The sequence below is a fragment of the Doryrhamphus excisus genome, chromosome 5, assembly GCF_030265055.1.
Source record: "Doryrhamphus excisus isolate RoL2022-K1 chromosome 5, RoL_Dexc_1.0, whole genome shotgun sequence".
NCBI lineage: Eukaryota > Metazoa > Chordata > Actinopteri > Syngnathiformes > Syngnathidae > Doryrhamphus > Doryrhamphus excisus.
This window is the reverse complement of record NC_080470.1, coordinates 18,611,009-18,631,496: the sequence shown is the minus strand read 5'-3', so window position 1 is coordinate 18,631,496 and position 20,488 is coordinate 18,611,009. Positions and strand designations below refer to the sequence as shown.

At 37.4% G+C, this 20,488-nt stretch overlaps 1 protein-coding gene across 2 annotated transcripts; it reads left to right on the top strand.

Annotated features, from left to right (window-relative positions):
• The first annotated feature begins 47 nt into the window (after positions 1-47).
• On the top strand, positions 48-19,822 carry spata6 (spermatogenesis associated 6). 2 transcript variants are annotated; one of them, XM_058073280.1, is made up of 12 exons: positions 48-190; positions 1,738-1,875; positions 2,001-2,049; positions 2,184-2,225; positions 2,304-2,452; positions 4,205-4,267; positions 4,486-4,518; positions 4,962-5,213; positions 8,192-8,291; positions 11,628-11,665; positions 11,793-11,938; positions 19,018-19,822. In XM_058073280.1, exons 1-12 carry the CDS (start codon positions 113-115, stop codon positions 19,124-19,126), a joined length of 1,197 nt encoding a protein of 398 aa, XP_057929263.1. In that variant the 5' UTR covers positions 48-112; the 3' UTR covers positions 19,127-19,822. The 2 variants fall into 2 exon arrangements, with proteins under 2 accessions (XP_057929263.1, XP_057929264.1); XM_058073281.1 differs by having other exon boundaries at positions 11,796-11,938; positions 19,018-19,821.
• Positions 19,823-20,488: the final 666 nt, after the last annotated feature.

The window sequence follows — 20,488 nt, the reverse complement described above, 5'->3', positions numbered from 1 at the left end:
GTCACATGAGAGGCGGCTTTGTATTGGTCACTTAGTCACATGACTTTAGCGACTTCCGCTCGCGGGTTGTTTTGGTAGCTATGACAACGAGCTTTTTCCAGGCTTGTCTTAAATGGCTACGAAAAAGATTTCTTTCACCGAGCCTCACCGAAAGTCTCTGAAATGCAAGGTTTTTTTGGACATTAACAGAGTAAGTGTTCCATTTTGTCGTCGCTGTGTTAGGTTAGCTTAACATTAGGGCAAATCTCCATAGTAGTTTCTTATTAACTCTAGCGATTTTAGTCAAGTTCGTGGCGCTAATAGTTACCTGTTAACTGTAATATTTCAAACGACCGTCATTGGGAAGCTGTACAATAGAAAATAACGTCATTTTTTGGTCATTTTCCCATTACAATACAGAAAATAAAGCGACATATCACTTCCTGTTTTAAAGAAATGTGCGCAAGCGCAATACCAGCCATGAAACAGGACTACTATTTTGTGCTCGGTAGTTAGCAACAGCTTTTACATTAGTAAACATTTTAATAACTTTTTGTTTTGTTTGACATAAAATAATTTTAAGACACTGAAAACAACATATAGTTTTCTTCTGTAGTGGACATGGGGACTTAATACTACTTTTTACATAAAATATGGTGATGAAAATAAAAGTGATGCTTGCACTATCATTCATAATTGAACTCAAAACGTTTGGCTTAAAATATAAACAATCGCAAAAACCAAGTGAAACTCAATTTCCTTTTTTTTCAAGTTGTTTTCCCTGTATAATTTTAATATAACTATAAGAATTGAAAATTAATAATACATAGGCGAGTAGAGCTATAGAGTAGAGCCCGGCTTTTTGTGGGGGTTACGAATAATTGAGATAAACTCGAATTCAAGGACCACCAAACAAAGTGCGAAATCTCGAAAAAATAATGTAATAATTTTATAGTGTGAGCATCAAATTTATTTATTTTATTTATTTTATTTATTTTATTTATTTAAATTTATTTTATTTAAATTTATTTTATTTAAATTTATTTTATTTAAATTTATTTTTTAAATATGTTTTATAAAGCAGCCCATTTTCAAAGAATAACTTGTCCTCAAATTTGCTGGGTCGTGAATTTTATTTATTTTATTTATTTTATTTATTTTATTTATTTTATTTATTTTATTTATTTTATTTATTTTATTTAAATTTATTTTTTAAATATGTTTTATAAAGCAGCCCATTTTCAAAGAATAGCTTGTCCTCAAATTTGCTGGGTTGTGAATGGGTGTGTATTTTGAATATTTCAGTTTTATAACAAAAAAAAAAATGTGTTCCTCTCGTGATTCATCAAAACAGTTGCATAAAAAAATACATAATCTGACTTAAAAAGCTATTGTGGCATATTGTTTTTTACTCTAGACATATATTTAATGCAGAAATATATTCATCTGGCTCTCAGGAGGCTTTGAATTACGTATCGATGCAAGTGGTAAGCATAAGGACAGTTAGCTGAAATATATCATGGTGCGGAAACATCTCATTAACTTTATGATGTCTTCTTTGTCAAAGTTCCTCATATGAAACTGATTTGTTTGTTGAAAGGAGATCTGGCCCCTTCACGCTTCATTAGCTTCTGTATGATATACAATGGCTGATTAATTTTAACATATAGCCACATCATTTTTGTGCATCTGCAGGATAATAAAAGCATCTCCGCAGTACATCATAAAAGTACACATTAAAAACCTGTCTGCATGTAGGTCATATGTCCCGGCGTGTCCCTGTTTAAGAAAGGCGACATCTACGTCAGCGTTTGCATCATGGGACAGTATCGGAGAACTTCCTGCTTGCCGCCACGCTTCCCACTGCACTTCCGTCAGAGATTGTTTTTTGAAAAGGTGAGACGGATGACTCCGAATAAGGGAATGTTGTGGAAAACACAACCCTGGCTTGTATCCCCTCACCTGTGTTGACAGGCTAACCTTGTTAAACGTATTGATTTACTTTGTCGATGTTACACCAGACTTTCCCCGGCGTTGTTGACCCGGCTGCTGTGGTTGACCTCCTAAAAGGTAAATGGCTCTCCTGAGAGTTGCTTCCTCATCGCTTGAGTCCCGCATCCTCTGCTGTGCAAGCGTGCGGGCTATTAGCTGCTACACTGACTGCACTTCTATGTGTGTGTGTGTGTGTTCCCGTCCTACTGTAGCTGACACAACATATTTTGAGCTGATTCAGTTGGCGTTTCCAGGTACGATTTAGAGCATTTGTGCACAAACATACTGTATATGTGTATTATGTAAGTTACTTGGTGTTTTTCTGGTCCCAGAGTCCAAGACACTTGCCACCATGGCAGAAAACAGCTTATACTTCCTACAACCTGGTCCCACTGTCACTTCCACTGAAGATGCTGCACGGAGAGATGCACAGAATGCTGAGAGAGATGCTCAGATGATGGCAAAGTCCTCCAGACTTGGTGTAGGCTGGCTTCTATATTCTTTGTTCTTTTCTAATATATTACAGCAGCAAAAACAATGTTCAACAGCAAAATGGCCAACCAGTCACCAGCACACATCCGCTTAGAAACAGCAGTGGTCTCCCTACATGTTTTTTTGTGAGAGCTACTCATTTTTGTGACATTTAGAGTGTAAACTAAAGTAGCAGGTGCATAAATTTGGGCACCCCAACAAAGAAAAATGACATCAATATTTAAAAGATCCTCCTTTTGCAGAAAGAAATGCTTTCAATGAGGTTCTGGATTCTGGTTGAAAGTATTTTGGACCATTATTCTTTCCGAAACATCTCCAGTTGAGTCAGGTTTGATGGCTTCTGAGCATGGACAGCCTGTTTTAAATCACACCACCGATTTAATATTATTTTCAACTCTTATGAGATGCAAAGAGAACAACCTCCAATCAGGGGTGCCCAAACCTTTTCATACCACTGTAGTTAGTTAGTTATATAGACCGATATACACTACCGCTTAAAAGTTTGGGATCACTTGGACATTTTTTTGGCTTTTTCTTGGCAGTCCTGCTATGAAGTCCAGCATCCTGAAGTGGCCGCTTCACTGTTGATACTGACACTGGTGTTTGACGGCTACTATTTAGCGCAGCTGCCAGGTGACGACCTGTGAGGCGTCTTTGTCTTAAACTACACACTCTCAGATATTTGTGCAGCGTTTTTCTGTCCTTGTTAGACCCAGTTTGTGCTGCTCTCTGAAGGGAGTAGTTAACAGCATGGTAAGAGATTTTAGTTTTAGTTACGATTTTTAGATGGCTTTTCCAGCATGATTTATTAATAGATTTTGCATCGTTTTTCTGTCCTTGTTAGACCTGCCAGCGATAAATTAATTTCCACAATATAGGATTCCAAGTCAATAAATTGAATTTTTTGTAGTTGGAGCACAGACTTTGTAAATACGAGGGATTTATGTTGCCGATTTTGATACCAATCATCCATGGGTGAAATTGATTCCAACACCGATCATATGGAATAATTCTTGTTTGTTTCTTTGTTTCTTCTTGCACAGTTGTGCAGCGTTTTTCTGTCCTTGTTAGACCCAGTTTGTGCTGCTCTATTGAAGGGAGTAGTTAACAGCATGGTAAGAGATTTTAGTTTTAGTTAGGATTTTTAGATGGCTTTTCTAATCATCTATTAGCCTTATAAAATGATGAACTTGGATTAGCAGCCATACCAGGAGATTGATGCAGAGGACTGACAGTTGTTGATAGTAGGCCTCTATGCAAAAATGTACATCTCATTCATTTTCATTGTGTGTGATATGGAAAAAATTGTTTGTGAAATGCATGAAATTGTGTTTTTCTTTGAAAAACAAAGAAATTTGCAAGCGATCCCAAACTTTTGAGCGGTCGTGTAGCTATATAGACACACAGACATGCCTTATATTTGTCTTTGAGTTCATTTAGATTCAGCGTGAGTACCACTGACCTCGCTAATGTCTTGCCATGAGAGAAGTAGCTGCAAGGATAGAACATGTCCATACGTTCTCCCATCTTCATTTCCTGGGGGTGTAATGGCCAGCTGTCCCAATACTTTTGTCAATTTGATTGTCAGTCCTCCTCTGTAATGCTATATTGTCAAAACATCACTGTCAGTCCTGCAATTTCAACACGGGCCCAAATTGGCCTTCTGGGCGTGTATCTGTCGCTTTTGTCACCTCCGTTTCTCGGTTAAATATGTCACCCGTCTTGTGTCGCTTGTCTCCAGGGAGTCTTGCCCATGGTGGCGTTTTCCGTGATGTCGTTCATTGAAGAGAGCGGCGGATCACCTGTAAGTGTCCTTCTGTAACTACTGATACACTTGAGGGTTGAAACGGCAAATCTGCTTTATTGCTTATTTTATGTCCAGTTTATTATTATTTATGTTTATTCTTATACACATTTTTGTTTTGTTTTTTTGCGTGAATGTAACGGCGTGATGTTCCTGAATGTAACAAACCTTAACCATCCTGTTTTAATCCCAATGCACTAATTCGTCTCCATCTGCAGGACAGGGAGACTAACCCCACGCGTCGGAAAGCGGTGAGTGCATGCTAGTCGACGGAATGGGATAAGAAGCATATTTGCTTGATTCAATTAAATCCAGCTTTACTCCAATGAACATTCGTCATTTAGCTTGACTTAAAAACAGTTTTAGTGCTTGTCTGATTTCCCTAAATGGCACTCTAGCTGCCTAAATGCACCTTTCTTATTATATTACAGTGAAAGGACGGTTTTATCTGAATTGTCTTATTTATCCCTGGATGCCATTACCTACAGGAAGTGACTTTTTGCATTGGAGAATGATGTTAGCGATCATTAGAGTTATTGTGGTAATTCAGTGCTCGTTGTTGTAACAATAAAGCTGAATTATTTCAATAGTTTGTCTGAAACAAGAAGCAAATGTTGTCTTTCACCTTGACTGGACTTGGACACCTGTAAGTTTTTTTTTCTTATAATTACATCTTCTTTATGTCCTCTTGCAGACGTCGGAAGGGTCTTCACGATTGTCCAAATCTAGACGTTCTCCCTCTCCGCCCTTCTTCCGCCATATTTCCCGCAAATATGTGGGACCAGGCTACCAGCAGCCCACCGTCGCCTCCATGTCGAGGGCTCTGTCCCCGTACACCCAACGAAAAATGTGCCAGCTGTCCATGGATCCAGAGCAGAGGCTCGGTCACCTTCAGCTCGGGCCATACTACTTCAGGAAGGAGACGGCGAGCCGGCCTCCATTTCTGGTTGGTACCGGCGTACATTCATCCTAGTTAATGTCCGTCCCGTACTATTTTTGTTTCTCAGCTACTTCCTTGTTCATGGAGAATCACAAACGCATTATAATGGGACTGAATGTAGCTTGTCGTTCCAACCACTCAGCTTCTTAACACACCTCATACACACTCAGAGAATAAGAAGATGTTGCAAGAAGGATCAGTGTCGCTAACTTAGTTTTCTCACAGCGACTAGGAACGTTCTGGTATTTTTCTAAATATTATAAATCAAAATTATTAACTCGTACACTCAGAGAATAAGAAGATGTTGCAAGAAGGATCAGTGTCACCAACTTAGTTTTCTCACAGCGACTAGCAACGTTCTGGTATTTTCTAAATATTATAAATCAAAATTATTAACTCGTACACTCAGAGAATAAGAAGATGTTGCAAGAAGGATCAGTGTCGCCAACTTAGTTTTCTCACAGCGACTAGCAACATTCTGGTATTTTTCTAAATATTATAAATCAAAATTATTAACTCGTACACTCAGAGAATAAGAAGATGTTGCAAGAAGGATCAGTGTCGCTAACTTACTTTTCTCACAGCGACTAGGAACGTTCTGGTATTTTTCTAAATATTATAAATCAAAATTATTAACTCCTACACTCAGAGAATAAGAAGATGTTGCAAGAAGGATCAGTGTCGCCAACTTAGTTTTCTCACAGCGACTAGCAACATTCTGGTATTTTTCTAAATATTATAAATCAAAATTATTAACTCGTACGCTCAGAGAATAAGAAGATGTTGCAAGAAGGATCAGTGTCGCCAACTTAGTTTTCTCACAGCGACTAGCAACGTTCTGGTATTTTTCTAAATATTATAAATCAAAATTATTAACTCGTACACTCAGAGAATAAGAAGATTTTGCAAGACACTGATCCTCAGTGTCGCCAACTTAGTTTTCTCACACAGCTTTAGATTCTGTTTTCCAAACAAGCAACTACCAACTTTCTGGTATTTTTCTAAATATTATAAATCAAAATTATTAACTCATTCGCTAACAAAGAGGTGATGATATAACTCCATAATGGAAGAGCGCACATTTGGCGCAGTTTTAAGCTGGAAAAACGGCCACAAGGTGGCAGAAGTGCATTTTGACGTTCCAACCACTCAGCTTCTTAACACACCTCATACACACTCAGAGAATAAGAAGATGTTGCAGGAAGGATCAGTGTCACCAAACTTAGTTTTCTCACACAGCTTTAGATTCTGTTTTCCAAACAAGCAACTACCAACTTTTTGGTATTTTTCTAATATTATGAATCAAAACTATTTACTCATTCGCTAAGAAAGAGTTGATGATGCAACTCCATAATGGAAAAGCGAACATTTGGTGCAGTTTTAAGCTGGAAAAACGGCCACAAGGTGGCAGAAGTGCATTTTGTCGTTCCAACCACTCAGCTTCTTAACACACCTCATACACACTCAGAGAATAAGAAGATGTTGCAAGAAGGATCAGTGTTGCCAACTTTGTTTTCAGACCGCTTTAGATTCTGTTTTCCAAACAAGCAACTAGCAACTTTCTGGTATTTTATTTAGGTCTACTATATTGGGTAATAGAAGCATAAAGGCTACTATAGGGTTGTTATTTTATGTCTTGAGGGCTCTAATTATGTTTAAAAAGAAACTTAGTGTCTATGTTTAAAGAGACACTAAGAAGGTACGTGTTTTATTTAGGTCTACTATATTGGGTAATACAAGCATAAAGGTTACTATAGGGTTGTTATTTCATGTCTTGAGGGCTCTAATTATGTTTAAAAAGAAACTTTGTGTCTATGTTTAAAGAGACAATAAGAAGGCACGTGTTTTATTTAGGTCTACTATATTAGGTAATACAAGCATAAAGGTTACTATAGGGTTGTTATTTCATGTCTTGAGGGCTCTAATTATGTTTAAAAAGAAACTTAGTGTCTATGTTTAAAGAGACACTAAGAAGGCACGTGTTTTATTTAGGTCTACTATATTGGGCAATACAAGCATAAAGGTTACTTTAGGGTTGCTATTTCATGTCTTGAGGGCTCTAATTATGTTTAAAAAATTGTAGATTTGTTGTCTACGCTCTACTACTACTACTACTAAAGTAGACTGCAGGAAAAACTAGGTTTGAAATTGATGAGCAGAAATCCATTTTGCAGTATGCAGTTCCATTATGAAATTAAAAACAAGAAAAAAAATTATCTGGACTTGCACCAAATGTGAATGGTTTCTTCTTGGTACATGTTTCACACCTTTCACAATTTTCCATGGAAATTACTTGTGTACTTTTTGCGTCAAATCGATACCCCGCACGACAGACATAGACAATGTCAATCAAAAGCGAGCATGATTATCTTTGAATGATTTCATGCAACACTTGAGTGCAGCTCTTAGGGAGCGTCCCGAAATGTGAACATTACGAATACAGCAGCAGGATTAAGTGGACAATAAAAGTACATTGTTAATCTTTTCACCTGAGCTGCTAATGGATTGTGACATCACTGACAATGTTTCACCCAGGGATTCTAAAGAGCTTAGTTGAGGTGGTTATTTGTGAACACAATATATTTGTGTGTGTGTGTGTGTTTTTTTAAGACATATTCATGGGGGACATACATTTGCCATCTATTTCCACCTCTTTATTTTGACACGCAGCCTAACCCCAACTACCAAAATCACTGAGTGCACTATTATTAAATGGAGAGATTAAGCCGGGAATGGAATTTACCGGAAAACAACAACACTGCTCTGCTTTTCCTGAGGGAGTCTCCTGTGGACAATTAACCCCGTTAATTGGAGTCCAACTGCAATTAACAAATAGATACCTAATGAAGTGGCATCAACAGGAGACACATCACTAGAAAGAGCACCTTTTTTTTTTTTTTTACAGGCAATTTGCTTCATTCTGACACAGGCTGAAAATGAAAAAATGGCTGATGTGTTGATGCCGCTGTGTTTCACGTCGACAGGTTTCGACTTCCAGCAGTTGGATGGAAACCTTTCCCTCGTCGCCGCAGGGGAGTGGTATGCACTGTTGCCACACGGTCAGCTTCCTAGATGACGACACAGGTATGTTTCACAGAGCAAGTAGCCTGCAGCCATCCGCAAATACTCATCGTGAAAACAACCACTTGTTGGAGGGGGATTTCATTCGCAATAAATGGAGCAAATAAAATAATGTCAATCGTAAACAAAGAAATGATTAGCGTAATTATGAATAAAGCTATGTGCACGTACAATAATCCTCTTTGGGGATTATATTGAAGATGTCTTCTTCAATGCAAATGGAACGATAATAATAATAATAATCTGTATTTTGTATTCTGTCTCTATAAACCTATACCATTTAAAAAAATCCAATCAACAAATACACATAATTAACCAAATCAATGATCTTGTATTACAGCAGGTTTATATCATTGTAATTAAAATCAAATAATGCCAATTGGGCTGCACCGTGGAAGAGTGGTTAGCTTGCAGGCTTCACAGCTAAGAAACACGAATTCAATTCCAGTCTGCATGTTCTCCTCGTGCATGCGTGGGTTTTCTCCGGTATTCCGCCTTCCTCCCACATTCCAAAAACATGTTAGGTTAATTGGCAACTTGTTTGTTTATATTTGCCCTGTGATTGGCTGGCGACCCTTTGCCTGAAGACAGCTCTGATAGGCTCCAGCACCCCCACGACCCGGATGAGGATAAGGATGGAATTGAACCTTGGTCTCCTAGCTGTAAGGTCTAACCACTCGACTGTCTTGCAGCCGCAATTGTAAACAAATAACGTTTATTTAATGAAAAATTAATACAACAAAGATTATGTAGCATCAACAAATAATTATCTTAATAATTATTTATTATTATTTCTTATAATTTATGATTATTATTTATTATTCTTAAGATAATTATTTATTATTATTTAGAATTATCATAATAATAATGAGTAATAATATTAATAATAATAAATAATTATCTTAATGTGTATTATTTATTATTATTTATTATAATTTATAATTATTATTTATTATTCTTAAGATAATTATTTATTATTATTTAGAATTATCATAATAATAATATAATGAGGATATATTAATAATAATAAATAATTATCTTAGTGTGTATTATTTATTATAATTTATAATTATTATTTATTATTATTAAGATAATTATGTATTATTATTTAGAATGATCTTACTAATTATCTTAATAGTTATCGTATTTTTATTTTTTCTTAATGTTGTGCACATACAATAAGCAAATTAATACAAATATTTTTTCAAAGCAAATGCAGGTTAACTGAGCAGCTTTGTTGTGTGAACGCCCTCAAGGGCAATCATGATACGGCAACCAGATCCGCCCCATCTCGTTGTACACATATTGTGTATATAGCAACAGATTAATTCTGTACATTCTGCCATCTAGTGGAAGAGCATTTCATTCTTCTTTCTGTCACTGTTCGTCACTGGCACAGCGAGATGAACAATAATACAATATTAGTAGCGAATAAGACCAATTCAGCCCAATTATGTTATGAAATTGGGTGATCTCCCACGGCCCTCTGACACGCAGCAAATACGAACCAAAGTTTGCCCTTTTGCATTCTGTGTTTTTATGAGAGGCTTCATAATTGCCTCATTTGGTGCATTTGTTCCTTTACAAAAGCAGTCTTTTTTTGTCTGGCATTTAAATCAAACAAACACAAAAATCCCCCCCAAACTAATGCCATTTTCCATAGAATGCAGCACAGCATCCATCAAAGCAAGTTATTATCATTTCAAACGATATGGAACGACAAGCATCAGTGTCCTTGTCTTTACAGGTGCCCTCGTTGGCCCTTTCACATACATACATACATACATACATACATACATACATACATACATACATACATACATACATACATACATACATGCATACATACATACATGCATACATACATACATACATACATACATGCATGCATGCATGCATACGCACATACACACATACACACATACACACATACACACATACATTTATAAAGACATACATATACATACTTACATACACACATACACAAATACATACATACATACATACATACATACATACATACATACATACATACATACATACATACATACATACATACATACATACATACATACACACATACATTTGCACATACACACATACATTTATAAAGACATACATACATACATACATACATACATACATACATACATACATACATACATACATACATACATACATACATACATACATACATACATACATACATACATACATACATACATACATACATACATACATACATACATACATACATACATACATGCATACATACATACATGCATACATACATACATACATACATACATGCATGCATGCATGCATACGCACATACACACATACACACATACACACATACACACATACATTTATAAAGACATACATATACATACTTACATACACACATACACAAATACATACATACATACATACATACATACATACATACATACATACATACATACATACATACATACATACATACATACACACATACATTTGCACATACACACATACATTTATAAAGACATACATACATACATACATACATACATACATACATACATACATACATACATACATACATACATACATACATACATACATACATACATACATACATACATACATACATACATACATACATACATACATACATACATACATACATACATACATACATACATACATACATACATACATACATACATACATACATACATACATACACATACATTCTAAACACGTACATAAACATATACATGCATACATAACCACATACATACATACATACATACATACATACATACATATGCACATACACACATACATTTATAAAGACATACATACATATGCACATACAAACATACATTTATAAAGACATACATATACATACTTACATACACACATACACAAATACATACATACACAAATACATACATACATACATACATACATACATACATACATACATACATACATACATACATACATACATACATACATACATACATACATACATACATACATACATACATACATACATACATACATACATACATACATACATACATACATACATACATACATACATACATACATACATACATACATACATACATACATACATACATACATACATACATTATAAACACGTACATAAACATATACATACATACATACTTACATATATACATACATACATACATGTATTATTTTGTCTGGCATTTAAATCAAACAAACACAAAAATCCCCCAAAACGAGTGCCTTTTTCGATATAAAGTTATTATCATTTCAAACGATATGGAACGACAAGCATTTATGTCCTTGTCTTTACAGGTGCCCTCGTTGGCCCTTTCAGACCCGGAACATCCAGGGTAAGTCCTGTGGGGAATGATCATTTACAGTATTTAGTCTGCATTTGCTTCTATGTACTGTACATATCTTACTTCTTCATGTGAGAGAAAGTAAACTTTATTCCACCTCAAACTTGTTTTACCCAAGCAGGCGGGGTCACGTTCTGTGTGGTCGTCTCCTGGGTCGTCATTCAGACAAGGTGACCTGACCCGGAGTCCTCAGAGGAAGGCCTCCGCCTCGACTGTGTCTCAGTATAGAAGCCTTGCGACATCCAAGCGCTCCCACAGGGAAAGGTAGAAGACATCTTTGCACCCTCACAAAAGTTTGTTTTCTTTACATAAAAACTTAAGATACTCAAGCTAGTGCTAGAACTCCATATGTTTCTCTCAATGAAACCGCAACTCTTGCAGTGCCGACAGCACTCATACAGCAATACACATTATGCTAGACTGTCCACATTAAACGCTTATCTTCATTCTCACTTGCTGGAATTCATGTTCCCCTCAATTAACCGCAGCTCCTCCAGAGCGAGGACCACTCATGCATATACAAGCACCACTAGTTTTGTCTGTCGGCAAGACACAATTATATTGCTACTCACTTGTTGGAATTCATGTTTGCCTCAATGCAGGCAGCACTCATACAGCCTCAGATTATGACGCTACCACCACCATGCTAGACTGTCAACAAAACAAAATTGTCTTGCTTCTCACATGTTGGAATTGATGTTTCAGTCAATGAACCGCAGCTCTCTGGTGCCAGCAGCACTCATGCATACACATGACACTACCGCCACCAAAATGATCTTGTTACTCACGTTTCCCTCAATGAACTGCAAGTCTTCCAGTGCTGACAGCACTCATACAGCCCCAGATTATGGCGCTACCACCACCATGATACACTGTCGACAAGAAATGATTATTTTGAACCGCAACTCCTCCAGTGCCAGCAGCATTCATACACATGACAATGGTGTTACCACCACCGACACAATGTGATTAGCTTGCTTTTCATTTGTTGGAATTCATGTTTTCTTCAATGAACCGACAGCACTCATACAGCCGCAGATTATGCTAGACCAGGGGTGCTCATTAAGTCGATCGCGAGCTACCGGTCGATCGCGGAGGTGGTACTGGTCGATCGCTGGTCGATCGCGGCGTGACATTACAAAAATATCATCCCAGCATCAATGCCGTCACTTGATTGATATACAGGGCAGCCATTCAGATGACAACTGAATGTTGCCCTTCGGGCGACCAATCAAATCAAACAACGTCTCTAAGTGCAGCAGAACTTACGATGTCAGCCTATCATCCATCCCCGTTACTTGATTGACATACAGGACACCCAATCATATGACAACTGAATTTTGACCTTTAGGTCACCGCTCATGCGTAAACAACGATGCAAAGTGCTAAGCTAGCCGGCGAATTGCGAGATTTTAAGCCCTCGCTAAAGTTTATGGTCACTAAAATGAGTGAAGGAGCTGGACCAAGTAAAAAGGCAAAAACTGGACCAAGTAAAAAGGCAAAAAACATATCACTTCCGTACGGATATGGAATATTATACGGATATTGTGATACGGATATTATCCATGACTGATAAACATTTGGAAGTGTGCTTGAGGCTGGCTATCAGCAGCTACTGTCCGGACTATGCATCCCTGGCTGGTTCAATTCAGTGCAAGTCATCAAAGTAAACTCAGGTAATTACAAAAAAATGTTAATAGTTAATTATGTGTGTTTTGCAATATTGGCTCATTTGGTTATGTAAGGTACATCAACATACATTGTACGTACAAATAATCCTCAATACATTTGAAAATAAATAGATGTTTTGCATTTTTGTAGTGGGTAGATCATTTTGACTCGGTCATTTTAAAAGTAGCTCGCATGCTGAAAAAGTGTGAGCACCCCTGTGCTAGACTGTCCACAAGAAACGCTTATCTTCATTCTCACTTGCTGGAATTCATGTTCCCCTCAATTAACCGCAGCTCCTCCATTGCGAGGACCACTCATGCATATACAAGCACCACTAGTTGTATCTGTCGGCAAGACATTGCCATGAGCATTCATACACATGAAAATGGTGTTACCACCACCGACACAATATTTTCTTCAATGAACCGCAGCTCCTCAATGAACAGACAGCACTCATACAGCCGCAGATTATGCTAGACTGTCCACAAGAAACGCTTATCTTCATTGTCATTCGCAACTCCTCCATTCGCATTCATACACATGACAATGATGTTGTATGAGTGCTGACAGCACTCATGCAGCCCCAGATTATCGCGCTACCACCATGATACACTGTCTACAAAAATGATTATCTTGAACCGCAACTCCTCCTGTGCCAGCAGCATTCATACACATGACAATGATGTTACCACCACTGACACGATGTGATTAGCTTGCTTTTCATTTGTTTCTTCAATGAACCGCAGCTCCTCAGTGAACCGACAGCACTCATACAGCCGCAGATTATGCTAGACTGTCCACAAGAAACGCTTATCTTCATTCTCACTTGCTGGAATTCATGTTCCCCAATTCCTCAATTAACTGCAGCTCCTCCAGTGCGAGGACCGCTCATACATACACAAGCACCACTAGTCTTGTGTGTCGGCAAGACACTATTATATTGCTACTCACTTGTTGGAATTCATGTTTGCCTCAATGAACCACAGTTCCTCCAGTGCAGGCAGCACTCATACAGCCTCAGATTATGACGCTGATCAAGAAATGAAGAAATGATCAAGAAATGATTATCTTGATTCTCACTTGGTGTAATTCATGTTTCTATCAATGAACCACAACTCCTCCAGTGCCAGCAGCATTCATACACATGACAATGATGTTACCACCGCCGTCACGATGTGATTAGTGCCCTATACCATGACGCTACCACAACCTGACTGACAAGACACAGTTATCTTGCTACTCACTTGTTCATGTTTTCCCTCAAATTAACCACAGCTCCTTCAGTGTATGCAGCACTCATGCAGACATGACCATGACGCTACCACCACCATGATTGACTGACAATTATCTCGCTTCTCTATTCTCACTTGTGTTGTTAGATATAATAACGGCAGTATGCTGCCTCTTTTTGAGTGGACGGTCATTCTATACTGCCATACAAGTTGAACACAGACTATTCTAAAGTGTCACAATATATGACCTCTGACGTCTGGGTTTGAAACTTTTCGGATATAGAGACCGCTTGGTTTCTTCATGTTTGCCGGATGAGGAAGCGTGGTAATCCATGTCCTTGTCCTGTTGCTGTGGATTCTTGCCAAGGCGGCTGAGTAAATACGTACATGGTTGTTTGCTTGTAAGATGAACACAGACAAAGGAGGAACCTGCCTGTTGTGTCAATGATGGGAGCCGTCCTGTGAGCTGGTGGTCATACATTGCTGTGTGTGTGTGACATGTAAGATGGCTTCCCACTCCACCTGTTAAATGACAGACGCTGATGTCTCGTCATGTTTGTTCATTACTGGCTAAGGCGAGGAGGGAAAACAAAAGAGGAAAAAGTGTATTGATTTGTGTTGCTGTCGCACTCTGATGCGTTTGACCCGATGCCGCCTTTAATACGTTCACAAGAGACCTTGTCATCGATCATCGCAGCTGCGACTTGATCACACCGACGGCGGCCCGTGTTGCGTTGTTGTTTGCCTTGTTGCAGCTTCCACCTCGTCCTCCTCAAAGCTCATAAGCAAACATTAAAATCAATAGACAATCTCGGCACAAAGTCAATTGCAGGAAATGAACAATAGTTTTGTCCCAAGTGGAATTCTAACACGGTGCCAGATGAGAGCACCAAGGAAAAGGGCACGACCTGTGTTGGATCTGGAAGGACCTAAAGCTCCAACATCCCAGACTGTTGGTGTTTCTCCTTGATGACTTTGTTAGGCGGACGAAAGAGGAGACGAAGAAGAAGTTTCCAACATAACACCTTCCAATTTGCAGCAAATGGGTGTTGATAAGGTGGAATGTGCGACTTTATTATTTGTGTTTCACACGCGATACGACATTCTTTATTTCACACGTCCTCATCATGTCACCTTTTCTCCCCGCACTACCTGGTACCTTAAAATTGATTGGGGTTTTTTTTGGTGCCGACACAACACATTACAGTATGAGATCAATGAAAAAGATGTAATCTAAATGTCTGATATGGGCATTAAAATTAAATATTAGGATCATTTTTTTCTGACGATAATGGCATCGTCGCACACGTGATGCCCCACACAGCAACAAGCATTCTAGCTCAGGAAGTAAAGTTAGGACTTTGGATTGTAAATATGCTATTTGCAATGTAAAGCATATATACGTACGTGTGTATGTGTATGTTTATGTATGTATGTATGTGTTTATGTATATGTTTGTATGTGTATTATTGTATGTGTTTATTTATGTACATACACACACATACATACACACTTACATTTATAAACATATACACATATATATTTATACATACATACACACATATATACACACATACATTTATAAAAACATACACACATACATTTATAAACATATACACACATACATACATACATACATACATACATACATATATACACACATACATTTATAAAAACATACATACACATATACATACATGCACACATACATACATGCACACATTTATTAACACATACATACATACATACATACATACATACATACATACATACATACATACATACATACATACATACATACATACATACATACATACATACATACATACATACATACATACATACATACATACATACATACATACATACATACATACATACATACATACATACATACATACATACATACTACAAACATGCATACATGCACACATACATTTATAAACACATACATAAACATATACATACATACATACATACATACATACATACATACATACATACATACATACATACATACATACATACATACATACATACATACATACATACATACATACATACATACATACATACATACATACATACATACATATATACACACAAACATTTATAAACACATCTATACATACACTTATACATACTTACATACATACAGACATACATATGCACATACATATGCACATACATACATACATACATACATACATACATACACACATACATTTATAAACACATCTATACACATATACATACTTATATATACACATATATACATATGCACATACATATGCACATACATACATACATACATACATACATACATACACACATACATTTATAAACACATCTATACACATATACATACTTATATATACACATATATACATATGCACATACATACAAATATATATACTCATACATACATATATACAATATACATACATATATACATACACACATACATTTATAAACACATCTATACACATATACATACTTATATATACACATATATACATATGCACATACATACAAATATATATACTCATACATACATATATACAATATACATACATATATACATACACACATACATGCATGCATACATGCATAAACATACATACACACATACATGCATGCATACATGCATAAACATACATACATACATACGCACATACATATATACATACATACATATATATACACATATACATATGCACATACATACAAATATACATACACATATACATACATATATACAATATACATATATACATACACACATACATGCATGCATGCATACATACGCACATACATGCATGCATACATACATACGCACATACATACATACATGCAAACTTACATACATACATACATAAACACATACATACATGTGCACATAACAAACAATGTATACATACATACATACACATACATGTATACATACATATGTATGTGTGTATGTCTGTGTGTATGTGCATATGTATGTGTTTATGTATGTATGTGTGTGTATGTATGTATGTGCATATGTATGAATGTGTTTATGTATTTATGTATGTATGTGTTCATAAATGTATGTATGTGCATATGTATGAATGTGTTTATGTATTTATGTATGTATGTGTTCATAAATGTATGTATGTGCATATGTATGTATGTATGTGTGTGTATGTATGTGTTTAAAAATGTATGTGTACGTATGCGTGTATGTTATTTGTATGCATGTCTGTGTGTGTATGTATGTGTTTATGTATGTATGTATGTATGTGTGTATATATGTATTATGTGCATATGTATGTATGTGTGTATGTGGTAATGGTTTAATTTCATTTGAACATGCATCAGATTACAATTGAGTGCATCCCATAATCAGTTCCCAGTTCCACATGTCCAAAAGGAGTAGGAAGAAGCAAAGCTTATTAAATCCTACCCCTCCATCTGGTACTTTTACAATCAGTAACTGTTACATTTGTTCACTTCCTGTTTTCCATAATACAGTTTAAGTTATTTTGTTTGTTTGTTTGTTTTTGAAATATTTCTGGCCACCTTATGTTGTATATTTGTAATATGAAGTTTCCAGGTCATATTTTATCTTATGATTATGATCATCTATTGTGATCCCCAGAAATGTATTTCCCTTCACCCTTTCAGTGTCCACACCGTCTATTTGTATTTGTTTAAAAATGTGTGTATGTATGTATGTATGTATGTATGTATGTATGTATGTATGTATGTCTGTATGTAATTTGTATGTATGTCTGTGTGTGTGTATGTATGTATGTGTTTATGTATGTATGTATGTGTGTATATATGTATTTATGTGCATATGTATGTATGTGTTTATGTATGTGTGTGCATGTATGTGCATATGTATTAATGTGTTTATGTATTTATGTATGTGTTCTTAAATGTATGTATGTGCATATGTATGTATGTATGTATGTATATGGTCATGTATGTTTAAAAAATTGATGTGTGTACGTATGTGTGTATGTTATATGTATATATGTATGTTTATGTATGTATGTATGTATGTCCTGTTGCAAAATAAGAAGCTGAATGAGCCTGGTTAATTTCACTGAGGTTTTAGTGAAGAAAGTCTCCAATATAAATTCTATCTTTACACAACCAAAGGAACAAAATAATCATAATAATTATCCACCACTGACTAAACAACCACAGCGATGTCACTGAGCACGCAGGTGGACGTCCTTTTGTGACCATTGTCTGTGGTGAACGTGGGATTTAGCAGAATTTGTGGAAGGAACACAAGACACCTCATGTCCTTTCCATTCAAGTTGGGAATAGTTTTACATGGGACTGTGGCGCCCTCTAATGGACGAAAGAACACTTACACTGTAGCAAAGAGAACTCTTTCTAATCATGATGTATCCTTGCACATATCACATGACATTTTTCTCTGTTGTTCGCCCTCTCTAGGCTGCAGACCAGTGAGTCCAGTCCATCATACTGGGAGCAGATCCACAGCCGGGTCCAGAGGATCCTGCTGACGCACAGCGTGTCGTTGGACCCCGGGAGTGACCTTTAACCTTCTGGTCAGAGCCGGACGTAACAAAAACAAATGCTGTTAAGTACAAAGCAGACTCTACACACACAGACACACACAGGAAAACACACACCTCGTTAACCCGCAGATCCCCGTGAGACTCAGGCATTCCATTTCCCGTCCATTTGATGGTAATTCCCATCTCTAACGGGCCCGCTTGCAAAGCCGCCATGCTGCAGGGGTGATGTTCAAAGCCAAGACGAGACATTTGTCTTTTGTCTCTCTAAAGCTGCATGTGAATTCATGTGGGAATGAAAAGAGCGGCGTGGTTAATGCGTGTTCGTGTGCGTGTGCGTGTTCGTGTACGCGTGGGAAGGATGGAAGCCGCAGATCATCACAGCACACGCAGGTAGACAAAGGACACAAAAGGAATTGATACATTAGGAGAAAAGCAGCATGGCTCCAAAATGCCAAAAAAGAAATCTTGCTGTGTCGTTCATGCTAATAATTAAAAAAAATAAATGATGCCAAAGCAGATTGAGTCAAAAAAACATCAAAAATAATAAAAATAATTGTTAGGGTTCGGGTTTAGGAACAGAGTTATGGATTAGGGTTGGGAAGGAGGGTTGGGGTTAGAGAGGGTAGGATTAGGATGGTTAGGGTTAGGAAGGAGGGTTAGGGTTCAGAGGTTATGGTTAGGACAGATGGTTAGGGTTAGATTAGAGAGGGTAGGGGTTAGGATTAGAGGGTAAAGGGTAAGGATTGAGGGGTTAGAGGTTAGGGTTAGAGGCTGAGAATTAGGGGCTGAGGGGTTAGGGTTAGAGTTACAGGGTCAGAGGTTCAGGTTTGGATTAGAGGTTGGGGTGAGAGTTACAGGTTAGAGGGTTGGAGGTTAAGGAGTTCGGGTTAAGGTTTAGAGGATTAGGGTTGGAGGATTAGGGTTAGGGCTAGAGGCTAAGGGCTAGAGGTTTAGGGCTAGAGGGTGAGGGCTGGAGGGTTAGAGCTGGAGGGTTAGGGTTGGAGGTTTAGGGTTTAGAGGATTAGGGTTAGAGGACTAGGGCTAGAGGGTTAGAGCTGGAGGGTTAGGGCTAGAGGGTTAGGGCTAGAGGGTTAGGGCTAGAGGGTTAGGGTTGGAGGGTTAGGGCTGGAGGGTTAGGGCTAGAGGGTTAGAGCTGGAGGGTTAGGGCTGGGGGTTTAGGGTTGGAGGGTTAGGGCTAGAGGGTTAGGGCTGGAAGGTTAGAGCTGGAGGATTAGGGCTAGAGGGTTAGGGCTGGAGGGTTAGAACTGGAGGGTTAGGGTTGGAGGGTTAGGGTTGGAGGATTAGGGCTAGAGGGTTAGGGCTAGAGGGTTAGAGCTGGAGGGTTAGGGTTGGAGGATTAGGGCTAGAGGGTTAGGGCTAGAGGG